Below are 16,145 nucleotides of genomic sequence, written 5' to 3'. Positions count from 1 at the left end.
ACCTTTAAATCTAGACTGAAAGCCCACCTCTTTAACATTGCTTTTGACTCGTAACCACTTGTAACCACTCGCCTCCACCTACCCTCCTCTCTTCCTTCCCATTCACATTAATTGATTTGATTTGCTTACTTTATTTACTTTTTGTCTATTAGATTGTAAGCTCTTTGAGCAGGGACTGTCTTTCTTCTATGTTTGTGCAGCGCTGCGTATGCCTTGTAGCGCTATAGAAATGCTAAATAGTAGTAGTAGTAAATAAAAAGTCTTCAGGATTTTAAATTGTCTGCTGTTAAAGATAACCTTGTTATGCATAGAAAGATCAAGAACTATAATCATAGACAATCTCAGGCTGCTGAACTTTCCAAAGTCCCCTGGAATACTTCCTCTTCATTTCTTCAAGAGGTATCATATTGAAGTTTTGAAATATTCTTCTGAAGCTGTTCCTCTTATAAATAAAATATATTACGTACCTATATCTTCCAAAAAATTCTCAGGGTGAAATGGAGAGTGATCGTGACCCGAGGGTTCAGTTGGACTTGAAAATATAATTGGCTATTCTCAAAGAATCTTTGTCCGAGGCCTCTGAAAGAGCTACTTGTCTCTTTAGTATTTAAGCAAGATCTCAATGCAATTTTGAAATTGTATTTTATATCATGCATCAGAATTATTTAATGGGAAAAATTTGGATTTACCGGGTGTCGCAAAAAACATAAGTGCATAAATATTGCCATACTGGGAAAGACCAAAGGTCCATCGAGCCCAGCATCCTGTTTCCAACAGTGGCCATCCAGGTCACAAATACCCGGCAAGATCCCCAAAATGTACAAAACATTTTATACTGCTTATCCCAGAAATAGTGGATTTTCCCCAAGTCCATTTAATAACGGTCTATGGACTTTTCCTTTAGGAAGCCATCCAAACCTTTTTTAAATTCCGCTAAGCTAACCGCCTTTACCACATTCTCTGGCAACGAATTCCAGAGTTTAACTACACGTTGAGTGAAGAAAATTTTTCTCCGATTCATTTTAAATTTACTACATTGTAGCTTCATCGCATGCCCCCTAGTCCCAGTGTTTTTGGAAAGCGTGAACAGACACTTCACATCTACCCGTTCAACTCCACTCATTATTTTATAGACCTCTACCATATCTCCCCTCATCCACCTTTTCTCCAAGCTGAAGAGCCCTATTAGCTTTTAGCCTTTCCTCATAGGGAAGTCGTCCCATCCCCTTTATCATTTTCGTCGCCCTTCTTCAGGCAAGAAGAAAATTGTTCTTGGCTATGAGGAAAAAGAGACTAAAGATTTGGGTGCAACATTTTTGTTGGCAAACCCGTGTAAATGTATGGTTAAACTTGGAGGGTCAAAATATGTGTTCTTCAGCTCAGAGCAGTTGAGGGCTTTTCTAAATAAGAACAAGATCATTTGAGTGTTTTTCTGATAAGACATTATTGTAATTAAGGTTTAGGTTATTTGTTTTTTCATATTGCTATGCCTTTGGTGATCTGTTAATTCAGATTCAGAAAACATTTTTTTCTTTTTATTTTCTCCCAATATTCTTTAAATCCCCCCCCCCCCCAACACACACACACTAACAGTGGTGTTTAAGGAAGACTTGAGAATGTTTCCTTATTATATTTTTAATTTGCTTGTTAAATATGTATTTTCTGTGTTACTTGAGCAAGATTAATCTTGTATTGTTAACTGAAATATGAAAAAAAAAAACCAAAAACCATCAGTTATGGATTGGTCTGAACTAACAGGTTAAAAAGAACACTGTGGAGTCCAACTTGCATTAAGCCTTCCTGAAGTAACCAAGAAATACAATCTGCAAACATGGAGAACAAAAGACAGACAAAGGCCAAGGAGTGGAGGAAATACCACAGGAGTCATGCTATATAGATGAAATTTATTTAAACATCTATGTCAGGGGTTTTCAATGCATAAAATGAAAGGTGCTAACTACTGTTACCACATCCTCCAGCAATGAGTTCCAAAGCTTAACTGTTATTTGAGTGAAAAAAATATTTCCTCCTACTTATTTTAAAATTACCATGTAACTTCATTGAGTGTTCCCTAGTCTTTGTACTCTTTGAAATAGAAAACAAATATCACATTTATTTTAAAAACTTATATACCTCCTATAACTAGGTGGTTTCCATAAAAACATTCATAAGCAACCACAAATACAAAATATCACTGAGCATCAAACAGCAAACTCATGTATAATTACCAAAACACAGAAACAAACAGTTTTGTTTTCAAAAGTTTTTTTTAAACTACTTAAGGTCAGAGCATCGGTGAAACTGGCCAGATAGCTGGAATTTCCTTGTGGAATGAACCAACACAAAAGCCGAAGCTCTCGTATCAGCATATCGCAGAACTGAGTTCGATTCCCACTTCAGGAACAGGCAGCTCCTTGTGACTCTGGGCAAGTCACTTAACCCTCCATTGCCCCAGGTACAAATAAGTACCTGTATACAATATGTAAGCCGCATTGAGCCTGCCATGAGTGGGAAAGCGCGGGGTACAAATGTAACAAAAATAAAATTGCATTACTGCATCAACAGAAATACGCATAGTAGATTCTACATCTGGGATGGTACACCTGAAGTGCTTGTTTCAGGTAAAATGGAGCAGAAGCAAACAACGCCTGATGAACAATTGTCAGCACCTTAAAATTAATCCTTTGTGCCACTGGAAGCCAGTGTAGTTGCTTAAGAGCAGGTGTCACATGTGAACATCTAGATAAATCCACAACTGATCTCACAGTAGCATTCTGGACTATCTGCAATGCCTTAACTCCTGAAGCAGCCATACCAACGTACAAGGAATTGCAGTAGTCCAGTCCCATCTGAACCGCACAACGGTAATCATACAAAGTAAGAATAGATTTTAATCTAAAATCATATGTAATTGTCCAAAGGCTGTCTGAACAACATTAGCAATCTAGGACTTCATTGTAAGCCTATGATCCAGCATCACCTCCCACAATATCACTTTCTTAACCAAAACACTCATATCTCCCAAGCAAACAGTCTAGGGCACTTTTTCAGTTCTTCCCATCCCACAATCATTACCTCTGTTTTCGCCATATTTAGAAGTAAACCATTCTCTTCCATCCACTGTTTCACTCCTATGATATACCATTTACCCATTCTGCACCACCTAAAAATGTCATCTGAATGTGGAAATATGTTGCACCCTTCATTTTTCATCAGACCTGTCATTTTATGCATTCAGGACTCCTGACACAGGCATTCACCACAAACAAAGGAATTTCGATAAAAATTCACCTATACAGCACAACTCCTGTGGTATTTCCTCCACTACTGGCCATCTTTGGCCTAAGTGTCATCTGGTTACAGAGACCCAGGAAGAAAGGATTACTTTATTAGAGGAAAGGGAAATGGGACTTGATATATCGCCTTTCTGAGGTTTTTGCAACTACATTCAAAGTAGTTTACATATATTCAGGTACTTATTTTGTACCAGGGACAATGGAGGGTCAAGTGATTTGCCCAGAGTCACAAGGAGCTGCAGTGGGAATTGAAGTCAGTTCCCCAGGATCAAAGTCCACTGCACTAACCACTAGGCTACTGCTCCACTCCAAACAAATCAAGCCTTAAAGAAAGGTAATATATTGTTGAAATCTAAATTAGACGTTGTTGAAAATAACCATCATTATAACAATGTGTTTTTATTCATTAGTCCTTGAATAGATTGACCTCTGCTTCAGAAATGCTTAGATCTTATTTCCTTGATATTTGCACGTATCTGTGGATGACTTGCCAGCTATTTCAAGGGCTTATTATGTCTTTATTTCTATCAAGAAAATGCAAGATCAGGTGGGTTTGACAACCTGAGAGCTTTAATTTCACTGCAATCTTAGAAACATCTTTGGAAGAAATTAATAACAGAGCTACACTAGCAACTTTCTTGTGTTCCTCTAATAGAAATAACATTTTTCTCTTGCATTTTACATATCAGCATGTCTAATTTCAAGGGTGTGGGGTAAATGTGTTCCCAGATTTGACGTGTAGTATATTAGAAAAAGATTATTTTTAAGATCGAGGGTGCTACTCCCTAAGGGGGTCTTTTACAAAAACGTGCTAGCGTTTTTATTGTGCCCTAATCATTAGCGCATGCTAAATGCCAGAGATGCCCATAGGAATATATGGAAATCTCTCATGTTTAGCACACACTTATTTTTAGTGCACGCTAAAAACACTAGTGCACCTTTGTAAAAGGATCCCTTAATTAGATTTCTTTTTGAAGTTTCTAGGAAGCGTATTATTAAGGATGTATTAAGTCATACATTTTATTGCAGCATCTCAATTAAGATATGTTTGTAAGTCTAAGGGCCCTGTTTACTAAGGCATGCTAGCGTTTTTAACATACCTACAATTAGCTTGCGTGCTACCCATGTAGGAACCTATAGGGATATTGTAGAGGTGTACATGGTTAACGCGTGTTAAAAACGCTAATGCGCCTATAGTGTGGCTTAGTAAACAGGGCCTTAAGTTTCAGAGAGGGATAACATAAGTTGCATTAATCTATTGGGTATTAAGAATTTATGCAGGTGTTTTTATTTGCCAACTGTTCCTTGTAATTCATTTGTCTTTTTTTAAAATTTACTTTGTTCTCTGCTGCCTCTTCTAGGCCCTGATGCTCAGAAGCAAACATGGGCAATAGAGGCCATTAGCGCCAAACTAGCATCCGCATTAGTGAGCACAGAATGCTCAGACACTCTGGCACAGGAAACAAGCGAGCCAGAGATCAATGCAAATAGCATGCTAATGTAGTCAAACGCATGTTAACAAGGTTATTTCCTATTCCCTCCCAATGCTCAGAGAACAGCACACAAAATAAAGACACCTTACCACTGTAAATTATAATGGCAGCTCACAACAGGCGTTAGGCTGTTTGAAGAGAGGATGTCTCATGATTCTTTCTTTCAAATCTGCCTGATTTTAAACAAGTGGAAGCCCGTGCAAGCCTCTAAGCACCAGTAGTGAGAAGTCCAAGCAAACTCGAACGTGAAAGCACACATTGGTGTCTTTTTTCCTGCGTTTAAAAATAAGCCTTCTGATTAAAAAAAAAAAAAAAAAAAAAAAGGATATTCCCAGATGTCACTAGATCTACTCAAGACAAATGGAAAAGTTTCTTAGATATGAGAGATGAAACAAAATTGTTAGGGGCTACTTTCTTTTTAGCTTACCCTTGTAAATGCTTAGTTAAATATTTGGGAATCAAATATGTTTTTTTTTTGTACCAGATCAGCTTAGGGCTTTCATAGACCTGAAGAGGGTATCAGGGGAATTAACAACTGTTAAATAGGCTGTATGATTTAACGTATGGCGGGCTGGGCCTTTTCTTGTTTATTGTATTCCACTGTGATTTCCTTAAATGTTTTGGTCACTCCCCAAGTTTGTGGTCTAAGGAAGGGTTAAATACGAAACAAAAATGAAGTCAAAAAGTTTTTTCCTTTTTTCTTTGTATGTAAAGACATATTGAATTTGTATTATTTCCCTGTGTTGCATGTAACAAGTTATTAATTGTGTAATATAAGTAAAGCAATAAAACTAAATAAATAAAATTTAAAGTTTATATTTAAAGGCACAGAAAACAGACACCCAATGTGTGCTTCATGTTCGTGTTTTACCTGGCGCATGCACAAAGGAGTTAAGCTTCCTGTGAAAACTCTTCTGCACATACGCCAAGAACGGTCCCCCTCCTCCTTTCTTTCACATTAACAGTGCCCATAAATTCGCACATTATTTCCTTTTGAGCATAGGCGAGCTAATTTATGTGCTACTAGCTTACCTCAACAGTTCTGAGCATCAGACTGCTAGTGGTAAACTTATGAGATGCAATTATTTCCTTAATGTTTATTTTCATTCTAATTTTATCCTTTGTGTGTCTCTTCCTGTCTCAATTTAACAAATCTGAAGAAAATATATTTCTAAATAAAGGGGTCCTTTTATTAAGGTGTGGTAAGAATTGGCTTTTTTTTTTAATTCACTTTTCAAAGTTATACATCAAGACAGAATCTTGAAATATGCAAAGAAATAGTATTAAAGAATAACAAACCAAAGGCCCTGTTTACTAAGCCGCACTGTAGGCCCACTAGCATTGTTAGTGCGTGCTAACATTAGAAACACCCTCTAGCATTAGCGCGTGCTAATTTTTAGCACACACTAAAAACGCTAGCGCACCTTAGTAAACAGGGCCCCAAGAATTAACATTAAGAAAGCTATAGCATACTGTCCCTCAAAGTCCACAATATAAGAGGGGACAGAGAACAAACCATATGGAAAAAAATAACTATAAGAACATTATAAGCAATCAAAGCTTAGAGTGCATAAATACAATTATATTAGAGGAAGAAGGTTCAAGCCTGAACGCCTTGAGGCGAATTTTCAAAACACTTAGACTTACAAAGTTCTATATGTTACTATGGAACTTTGTAAGTCTAAGTGCTTTGAAAATGAGCCACCTTGGCTCTCAGGTAAAAGACGCCTGGCCTCTTGACACGTGATCTACTGTTTTGTTAGTCAAAAACATCACTAGTTGTGACAGTTGAAAGACAATCAAATTCTCATTCTTATACTTGACCAAACATTTGCAAGGAAATTTCAAAAGAAAAAGAGCCCCCAAGGCCAAAATCCTGGGTCTCATAAGCAGGAATTGCTTGTGACATCTCTGAGTAGCTTTAGCAACATCTGGAAACATTCGAACTTTCAAAGTACAAAACAATGTGTCCCCGTGTCGAAAATAAAGTCTCAAAAGCCAGTCCCTGTCATAATCAAGTGCCACAGTAGCAATAAGTGTGGCTCGAGATGTATCATCAGACAGCTTGGATGTCTCTACATTGATTGAACAGACGATGGAGGAAGTTAAAACTAGAGTAACACTCCTAGTTTCTTTTGTGTTCTTGCAAGATAAAGAAGCTTTATTGAGGTTATACTTTCAAAAACCTCAACCTACCTTTTAAGAGAAAAGTTCAGATCTTCCCTGATGTTTCTAAGTGGACTAAGTTTATAGGAATGAGACAAGATGCTCCATTTTCCTTCTAAATGTATTCTTCTTTTTAAGATAAAAAATATGGGGTGTTTTTTAACCTCTCCAATTACACAAAATTCACAAGGTAGCTCAGGTCATAGTTGTTTAGCTGATCAAGATATAATTAAGGGAAGACTACCTGTCCTTCCTTCTTTATAATTTTTATTTTTTAATCCAACTTCCCTTGGAACAACATCCTGGATCCTCCATATTTGTGGACTACTTAGCCAAGATTTTTTCTTTGTGCTTTAGTAAATTCGTTTTCTGATAATTTTCTTTATATCTCGGTATTTTGTTCTTTCAAAGATGTATCTTGTCTTTCTAAACTTAATTGTATAAATAAATAATTTTTTAAGTGTGTCTCGAATTGCAGCTTCATCTTTTGATGACTCCAAAAAAGTTGTTAAATTTGAACTACCCTGAGATATTTGCAAAAGGTGATCCACTTCTCCATCTCCAGATTTTTTTTCTTAAATGGAGGAAGACAGAAAACCCTAGAGGCAGGAAGCACTGAATCTTTGGTTAAAGTAACTCCAAAAGTATTTTTTTAAATATTTCTTGTGCAGAAACACCAGAAATCCTAGGAAAATTGATTAGCCAAAGATTCCTCCTATGCATTTGGGAGGGGGCTTTTACAAAGACACACTAGCGTTTTTAGCGCATGTTAAACTCTACAGACGCCCATAGGAATATATGGGCGTCTTTAGCATTTAGAGCACGCTTATTTTTTAGTATAAATTTTCACACTTAAGTTCAAGACTTGTCTGACCCTTAACCAAACTATCCATTCATCAAACAGAGGTAGTAGAAGACTCCACAGAATTCTGTAACACACTTAACCATGAGTCCTGAGTCCATCTTCTGTTCCAAACTTGCCACTTTTTGCTCCAGAGAATTAATTTTTCCAGCTCAATTTGAAATCTGGGATGTTATAGTCTGACCCAGAGAAACTATCATTTTACAGATTTTCTCCAAGGTAAATGATGTTGGTCTTACCTGTTCCTACTAACTCTGGGCCAGATCTCTGTTCCTAAGGAGGCAGGAATCTCTACTTGAGCACTCTCTGTGATGCTTTCAATGCTGTCCAAATCTCTGCCCGCTGATGCAACGCCAAGTCTCACTGAGAGGACATCATTGTAGCTGACAACTCCGGCCCCTGGGAAATCGCACCGACGCTCGTCACGCGAATGGTCAGCCCCCTCCAGACGCTCTATTCACTGAAAAAGCCAGGTTCAATGGTGGCACTCTTTCTTTGGGGCTTAGCAAAATACTACTGCCCAAAGACAAGAAAGGCTGATGATCGGGCTTATCCCGGTAGATAGTAAGTGATCGGTAAACTAATCAATTTTTCACTGAGCGAAAACCAGAGTATTTGTTACCTTCCCTGAGCCAGGGGGTAACTTTCCTCAGCCTCTTCTTAGGCATGTTTGTCAAAAGAAACGGACAGCCCTGGGCACAAGAATAGGCCTTAGCGTGCACTTACAAAGGACTTTAACCATGGCTATAAAAAAATAACCTTTTTTCCTATTATTTTCATTAATGGCTGAACGTTAATGTTACCATTAGAATGTGGTCATTTTAAAAAAATTACAGCTGGAGCACTTACTGCAACCTATTAAAAGAGGCTATAAGGACGCCCAAGTTAACCAAGCAATAAGAGTCCACTAAATTTGTATATGAAAATATGAATTTGTTTCAATCCAATACTTTTTTTAAAAAATCGAGGAAAAGACCTCAAAACACCCTACCGCTTACTTATGATCTTCAGCAGCTTTAACTGGAGGCGTGGTGTTCATCACTGGTCATAAAAACCTCGTTTTTTTTATAATTATTTGATTTTTATTCTTTACCTGAAATATATTCAAACTTAAATTCTGTGGTTTTTTTTTAAGAACTTCAATGCTTTCCCTTTTGTGAACTTCAATGATCTCTATTATATCCTGAAACCATTTTTCATTTATTTCTAATCTTATGCAAACTGTCTTATATACTGTGAGCAGTACTTTTCAAGGAAAACAAAGTCGAGCACTTATCTGCAGCTTAGTAAAAAGGACCCCAAAATAAATTAAAAAGAGCCCTGGTCCAATTTTTAGCTCAAGGAGTTAACATCACTCCATCAAGAGCTGGCCTACCGCACAAATTAATTGGTTAGGCAACCACACTTAACACCACAATGGCTAATAACAGGAAAAAATTCTTCTAAAGTAGTGTCCTTAAAATCACAGATCCACAACTTGTCTACATACAGACTATTCAGCTATTCCCTGCAACAGATGCCAATAGAATATACAATCATCTTGATTCTAATAACATTCAAAGGAATAGGACACAGGGCAATAAGATGGGAACATACTGAACCAGAGACTTGTCAATGCTGATTAAAGCCATTATGATCAGTGCCATGAAAGCAGTTCAATATAGCATAATTTACTACAAGAATGCCTTTGATAGCATCCCACATTCCTGGATAATAAATAACCTTGAAACATACAAAATAAATCCTGGAATGATCAAATACATCAAGCTCACTATGAAAATGTGTCAAACTGCACTTCATCTGAAGTATGAAGAGGATCAATTGTCATTCCTAACATCGAGATCCATCAAAGCATATTTCAGGGAGACTCCCGGTCACCACTTTTGTCTTGTATGGCACTTAAACCACTCTTTGGGCCATGGGTTTAGCTTTAATCCTCAAGATGGTAACAATTAGAGGCCAACCGAAAGCGGCCCAAAATTCACATTCAGCATTTTGACCAAAAATGCTGGTGCATTTTCATATGAAACTGAAAAACCTGCTCCCCCAACCAAAAGCGCCTGCCACCACCCATAGGCCCTCCTTGAGTCTACTATGGAAGCTCTGGTTGTCTAGTGGCCTACTCAACACAGGAGTGGTCCCCAGTCACTCCAACCCCTGATGTCTCCACTGTCAAAACAGCAGACATTTTGAGATTGGAGACAGCATAGGCAGGAGCAACTGTGAAAACAAAAGCAACTAAGTATGTTGTATTAAAAGTTCACATGTGTCTGGAAATATGTTTGTGTTTTTGTACCATATCCATCTGTGCATCTTCTGCAAGAAATGGATTATGATGTAGATCTGTGGTTTTGTCTTTGGTATTAGCTCAGGAATACGTACAGAAGGAGCATGGCAGGTTCTCTTTATCCCTCCTCCCTAGTGTAATTATAAAACATTAGGACAAAACCTCTCTGTTCTGCCCAAAGATTGTGCAATTATAATGAACCAGAAAGCGTCGGGACCGCCCTCCCAAAGTTAGGGCTCCTCAATGTCTTCAGCTCAGTGGATGGCAATCCCTGTTAATCATCAGCTACAGCTGATGTGGAGTCAGGAAGACCCCCTCACACCCTACGCCTGCATTAACGTTCAGAACGAAGGGAAGGGTCAGAGCTGAATGACCGAGGATGATAACACTGGGTGTTAAGCTGAGACAAGACCCGCCTGTTCCCTCTACGTAAGTTCCCGGGGTACTCACCGGGCCCCTCTGCGTGCTAACCGTGGTTGCCATGGCTGCCACGAAATGCCGGTGCTTCCCTGCGTTCACGGTCTCTTCCAGATCCTCTGAGCTTTTCTCACACACACCCAAGGTAGTTGTCTCCTCTGGATCCTGGGATGTCACATACACACAGATCCCCGGGGTTTCAGACACACATACACAGAACGGCTGGCTCCTTTAAATCCCCGTTATCTCAAGACACACATACACGGAGGACTAGCTTCTCTGAAGTCCTGTGCTCTCACACACCGCCTCTAACGTCTCTTCCCCGTAAATCTGCGTCAGCTGATCTCTCACCGCTGGCCCTCCCCACCCCAACTTCCAGCACACTGCACATGCCCTGCCCAGTCAACCCCAAAATCAGCTGATCTCTCTCGCTGCGCCCAGGACGCCCGTGGCCTTGAAGAAACCGACGCCGAACCAAAAAGCGTAATGCGCATGTGTGCACGGGACCGACATAGCTAGCGTTGAGCTGATGGATGATGAAGTAATCGCTTAGCCTCAATGCGCATGCGTACACTAAACCAGATTGTTTGTTTTTTTAGAATGCTGTCGTTTGTCAAAGTGTCAATGTAAGTGACGTGAAAGGGCCTGTTCGGCCACCGTATCCAAAGGAGTTAACTGCCGGCTCCAAGGAGGTTAGAATCAAGAAGACTGGATGAAAACAGGAGACGGGCGACGTTAAAAGTTGAAGCCATTTGGGTTAGTCTCTGTTTCCCCTTTCCTCGCGCTTCCGCCATCCCTGAACACTCAAAACAAAGCAAACAAACCTTTGAGCTGCAGCCTCCATGTTGTCGTTCTTTATTGTTAGTAGCATTTTAATTTAATCTCACTTATATTTTCAAACACGCCAGCTTGTGCAACATACGGATGTACACAGAGGAAGTATAATAACGGAATAACTTTTTGTAGATAGAGTGGTAATTTGTTACAAATCGTAATCAGTGTGTCATTTGGAGGGCTGATTATAGAAACACCCTAGCACATGTTATAATCATGTAGAGATTTTTTTTTTCCTGTGCCTAGATCAAAAGAAAAAGATGGCATGTGGGAACTTGCTCCTTTTGTTTTGTGGATTGCAGTGGTATATTATAAAAATGAACTTGATATTTTTTTTATTGCCACTATTTAAAAAACAGATATTGAATGAAGGCAGAGCTACCTTCATGCAGAAGTCCAGAGTCAGTTTAAATGAGCCAACAATGTCCAGTTCCGCACACTATTAGCTGCCAAATTCATACAAAGTTAATTATGTTCAATGAAAAATAAATTTGTTGGCTCAGGCTGCTTGCTACGTGAATATTCAATCACTGTTTCATTATTGCTACTAAGCATTACATATTAAGGGCATTTGCTTTAAACTTTGTTTTAATTCATTTATCCAATCCTTACATGCACATAGTTTTGCTTTCAAAACCCAAAGGTGAATCAAGGGTGGTTGAACAATCAAACATATAAACGGCAAGTCACCGACTCACCTGCAAATGCGCAGTAGACACTTCCCTCTCTGTCCCTTCCTCGCGTCATGACATGATGACGTCATGTTGCAGGAATTGATGCATGAATTACCCCTATTGTTAGCAGAATCTGTGGTACTTCAGGAGTCAAACAGCACACACCAGAATGAGGGAGAAATCTTCTTTATTTGCCAGCAAACAAAGTAGGACATCAGTTCTAGCTCTCTTCTCTCTCTCTCTCAGCTCTCTGGATGTTATGGCTTCTGTCTCAGCTGCTTCTCTTCTTCTGCTGTCTGTCTTCCTTCAGCTCTCTTTCTTCTGTCTGTTCCTTCTGACGTAAGCTGCTTCTACTCCCACTTATATACAGTGCTATCCCCCTCTCTAGCCCCCCTTACTTTCCAGATGGTAAAGAATAGATTGATCACCTTGTCTGAACCAATCATCTCTATACATATATTTCCAAAATATCAGTTACATAGGTTTGAGATGTCCTAAACTGACCTATGACCTGGGGCCTCTCACACCAGACATTTTGGCTCCAGAACTCCTGCATGTTCTTATTATGATCAATTTCTCAACTATAGCTTAAACTGGGTTCATTTAGGGGCTAATGGGCCAATCTGACATTTATTATTCTCATATTCCTAGTCAACTTCATTCTAACTGCTAACTGAACTCTGGCATTCATTAAGGGGTCAAGGACCAGTCTTACTTAATAGCATGCAGCTATAGTTTGTTATTACTTTCAGGACCATTCCTACATTTACCTATAATTAATCAAGGAGAAGAGAGTTGACTTCTCTTTCACCTAGCCAGGACTGCAGCTAACTCAAACCATATGCTGACCTTTTCAACTACAATCTTACTTAGAAAGTCAGACAAAGAGTTGGACAGACATTAGATTTAAAAAGGTATTCTACATATTAACTACACAGAATACACATATTCTAAAATAAGCAAAATCAGTATTCCTTATAAGACATATTCTAAATATCAAGAACTTCTAAAATCTAACTATTGCCTCTTTCTAAACACTTTAAACTAATCCTTTAATCTGCCTACAGAGCCGTTCAGTATGCCTAATGGTATACAGATGTATGTGGTAAGGTAATATCTATGAACTAGCCTTAACCCCAAAAAGGGACAGAAAGTGTTTAATTTCTCCCTGACCTTTCTAACCTTTAGCTTAGCCAAAGCTAGACTTTCTAAGTAATTAAATCCAGCTGGCATTCCTTCACTTTACTTTACAGAACTGAAGAGTTAAAACAGAATTTAACCACCAAACTTTAAACAGAATTAACAATTAATATAATTTCTTATATATAATTATGCCCATGCTGCCTCATTCCCCCCTTTGAGACTAAAATCAGCTTATGCAGAGATAAGTCTCACAACTCAAACTCTGGAGATTATAGTGATCCTAACTAGGAATAGACTTGTGAATCACCATTACCTTACTTGTTAAGGTCCGACGGCATACTGCCGAAGCACATGAGGCCAGAAAACAAAACAACAACCCTGCTAAAACTAAAACTATTAGGGAAATGAACAAAGGACGTATCCATGAGGTCAATGACCACCACCAGGAGGTAAGGTCTAATCCTCCTCTGTAATCCTCCACATTAAGGCTGGCCAACTGTAGGACTTTATCCATGGCATGCCTAACTACATGCGTCCTATTTATGACAATAGTACAGCACTCTGAAGAATTTAGCACTGTGCAGAGGCCACCCTGGGCTGCAAAGAGATAGTCAAGACCCATACGGTTATACCGAGAAACTATACTTAATTCATTAATTTGATCCTGCAATGCATTGACTACCACGTTCAGCTCATGAACTAAAACATGGAGTAGAGACTGAAGTCTCCGGGTAGCCATGCCTAGTTCAGTAATACCCGCTACCGGGCCCCCAATTGGAATCCAGGCCGTGGCAGAAAGGGCTACAAGTCTCTTTTTAGTCAGAGGATAAGTAGAGTTAATATACTGGAGGGCTAATTCAATCGCCTCATCCTCTGTGGCAACGGAGGAAGGTAAGGACAAAGCCTCTCGCTTAGAGCGGTGCGGGATGGTGGCCTGAGAAGAGGAATAACTTTAGGAAAATAATTCAAGGTTACCAATACACAAAATCATATGTGGGGGGAAGAATCATGTGGAGGACATTATCACAGAGCCAGTAATGACCAAGGAGAGGGCGAGGAAAGTTCCCAATAAATGTTGGCACCGGATGGACATTAGGATGCCCATAATGCGAGCCCCTATCCCAGGGGGAACGAAGAAGAAATGGAGACTTTGTACACCATAGGTGCCAATCCCCAATTGTGACAAGCTGCTCATAGTTGTAAACCTTTCATACCCCGGGGACTTATGAAAGTAGAAAATAGGCCAGGACACTATAGTCCTTCTCAGTAGTACGGTTAGGAGCCAGATAATCACCTTGGTCATAATCTGCAGGTATGGTAGTAGGGCACATAGGAGTACCTGGAGAACTACCCACACAGATTCCCCTTTTTCTGGGAGAACATTAGTATAGTTACAGGGAATGGGAAGAACAGTTGAAATGTTTCTTGTTAAACAAAACACTCCAGAAGCTGGATAGGGAGATGTAAAGACTGGCCTTAGGGAAGATTCAGAGGGGGAAGTGGCATTATAAAAGGACCACCAAGTATAATCCTGGCTCCAAGGGCCTGAACTCGAAAAGTAGGGAGGTATAAGAGCTGGGAGCTGCACAGGGACAGGAACAGCTGGGACATCTGTAGTATAAGGAGAAAATCGGGAACACACAATACAAGGGGAAGTAATCTTTGCCTGGCTAATTAGTTCCTGGACGGAGTGTAGCCAAAGGTTGGAGCGAGTTGGGATATTAGGAAAAAGGAGGCAAGGAGTAGAAAACAACAAAAGCATCCAAACTACTAACATTTTCTTTCTTCCTAATCTAGAACAAATACAGCAAACTAATTAAGCAATAATATTTCAACAGTCTGTGCTAATCACAGATTACTCTAATATAATGTTCTCAGTCTTTGAGTTCTTATACCAGTTGGGATAGACCCTCAACTGACAAGGATCAAGCTCTCAAATTCCAGGAAAGCCAGAATCAGGGCAAGAAAGAGTCTCAGTGTGAAGCCGAAGTTCAGCAGCTCCTGCAGTATGCAGTTGACCCTTCTTTTCAGCTAGTAGATTCTTTGGTTCGGGTCAAGCGCAACTTCAGTGGCTCCGTTGGATCACTTTCAGCTCTCCACTGTTTAGGCTCCGTCTGATCCGTGCTGGGCTCAGTCTGGTCAGCAGACTTGATTCGAGACCAATGGACCCATGGAGTTATCCCTGCGACCTTCACAGCTGTAGGGGTAGAAAGCAAAACAGTAAAAGGTCCTTTCCACCGGGGCCCCAAAGGCTGGAGCCTCCAGTCTTTCACCCAAACTCTATCCCCTGGCAGGAAGGAATGTACCTGAGCCTGGAAGGGGACAGGGTTTATTTCTCTCACGTAAGACTGAAGCTCAGAAATTATCCTGCCCAAGAGGGCTACCTGCTCCTGCACCTGGGCAGACCCTAAAATCCCTATGTCTCCCTTAATTCCCTGCAAAATGGCTGGGGGCTTCCCATACACAATTTCAAAGGGAGAGAGGGCTGTTCCTTTAGTTGGGGTGCATCGGAGGCGGAAGAGGGCTAATGGCAGTGCCTGTGGCCATTTCAGTTGGGTTTCCTGACAAATCTTTGCTAGGCTATTTTTCAAGGTTCTGTTTGCCCGCTCAACCTGCCCTGAACTCTGGGGACGGTAGGCACAATGCAATTTCCAGGTAATGCGCAATGCGCGGGACAGGGCCTGAAGTGTGGCTTCAACAAAGGCGGGACCATTATCTGAACCTATGGCAAGGGGCAGTCCATACCTGGGGATGACATCCCTAAGGAGGGCTCGAGCTACTTCTGTGGCTTTCTCAGTGACTGTAGGATATGCTTCCACCCACCCAGAAAAGGTACAGACCATGACCAAAAGGTATCGGAGCCTACCGCTCCTGGGCATTTCTGTGAAGTCTATAACTAGAGACTCAAAGGGTGTTAGTCCTCTAGACTGAACTCCTGGTGGAATACGGGGTCCCTGACGAGCATTATTCTGG

General features: G+C 40.1%; 1 protein-coding gene across 1 annotated transcript in view; it reads right to left on the bottom strand.

The window, feature by feature from the left end:
- The window catches only part of TOLLIP (toll interacting protein), a 213,427-nt gene extending 202,444 nt beyond the window's left edge, over window positions 1-10,983 (bottom strand). The window contains 1 exon segment of the mRNA XM_030201244.1: window positions 10,555-10,983. Coding sequence (XP_030057104.1) covers window positions 10,555-10,587 — 33 coding nt within the window. The 5' untranslated portion in view covers window positions 10,588-10,983.
- Window positions 10,984-16,145: the final 5,162 nt, after the last annotated feature.

This window comes from Microcaecilia unicolor, chromosome 4 (assembly GCF_901765095.1).
Source record: "Microcaecilia unicolor chromosome 4, aMicUni1.1, whole genome shotgun sequence".
Classification (NCBI taxonomy): domain Eukaryota; kingdom Metazoa; phylum Chordata; class Amphibia; order Gymnophiona; family Siphonopidae; genus Microcaecilia; species Microcaecilia unicolor.
This window is presented reverse-complemented; position numbering and strand designations above follow the sequence as displayed.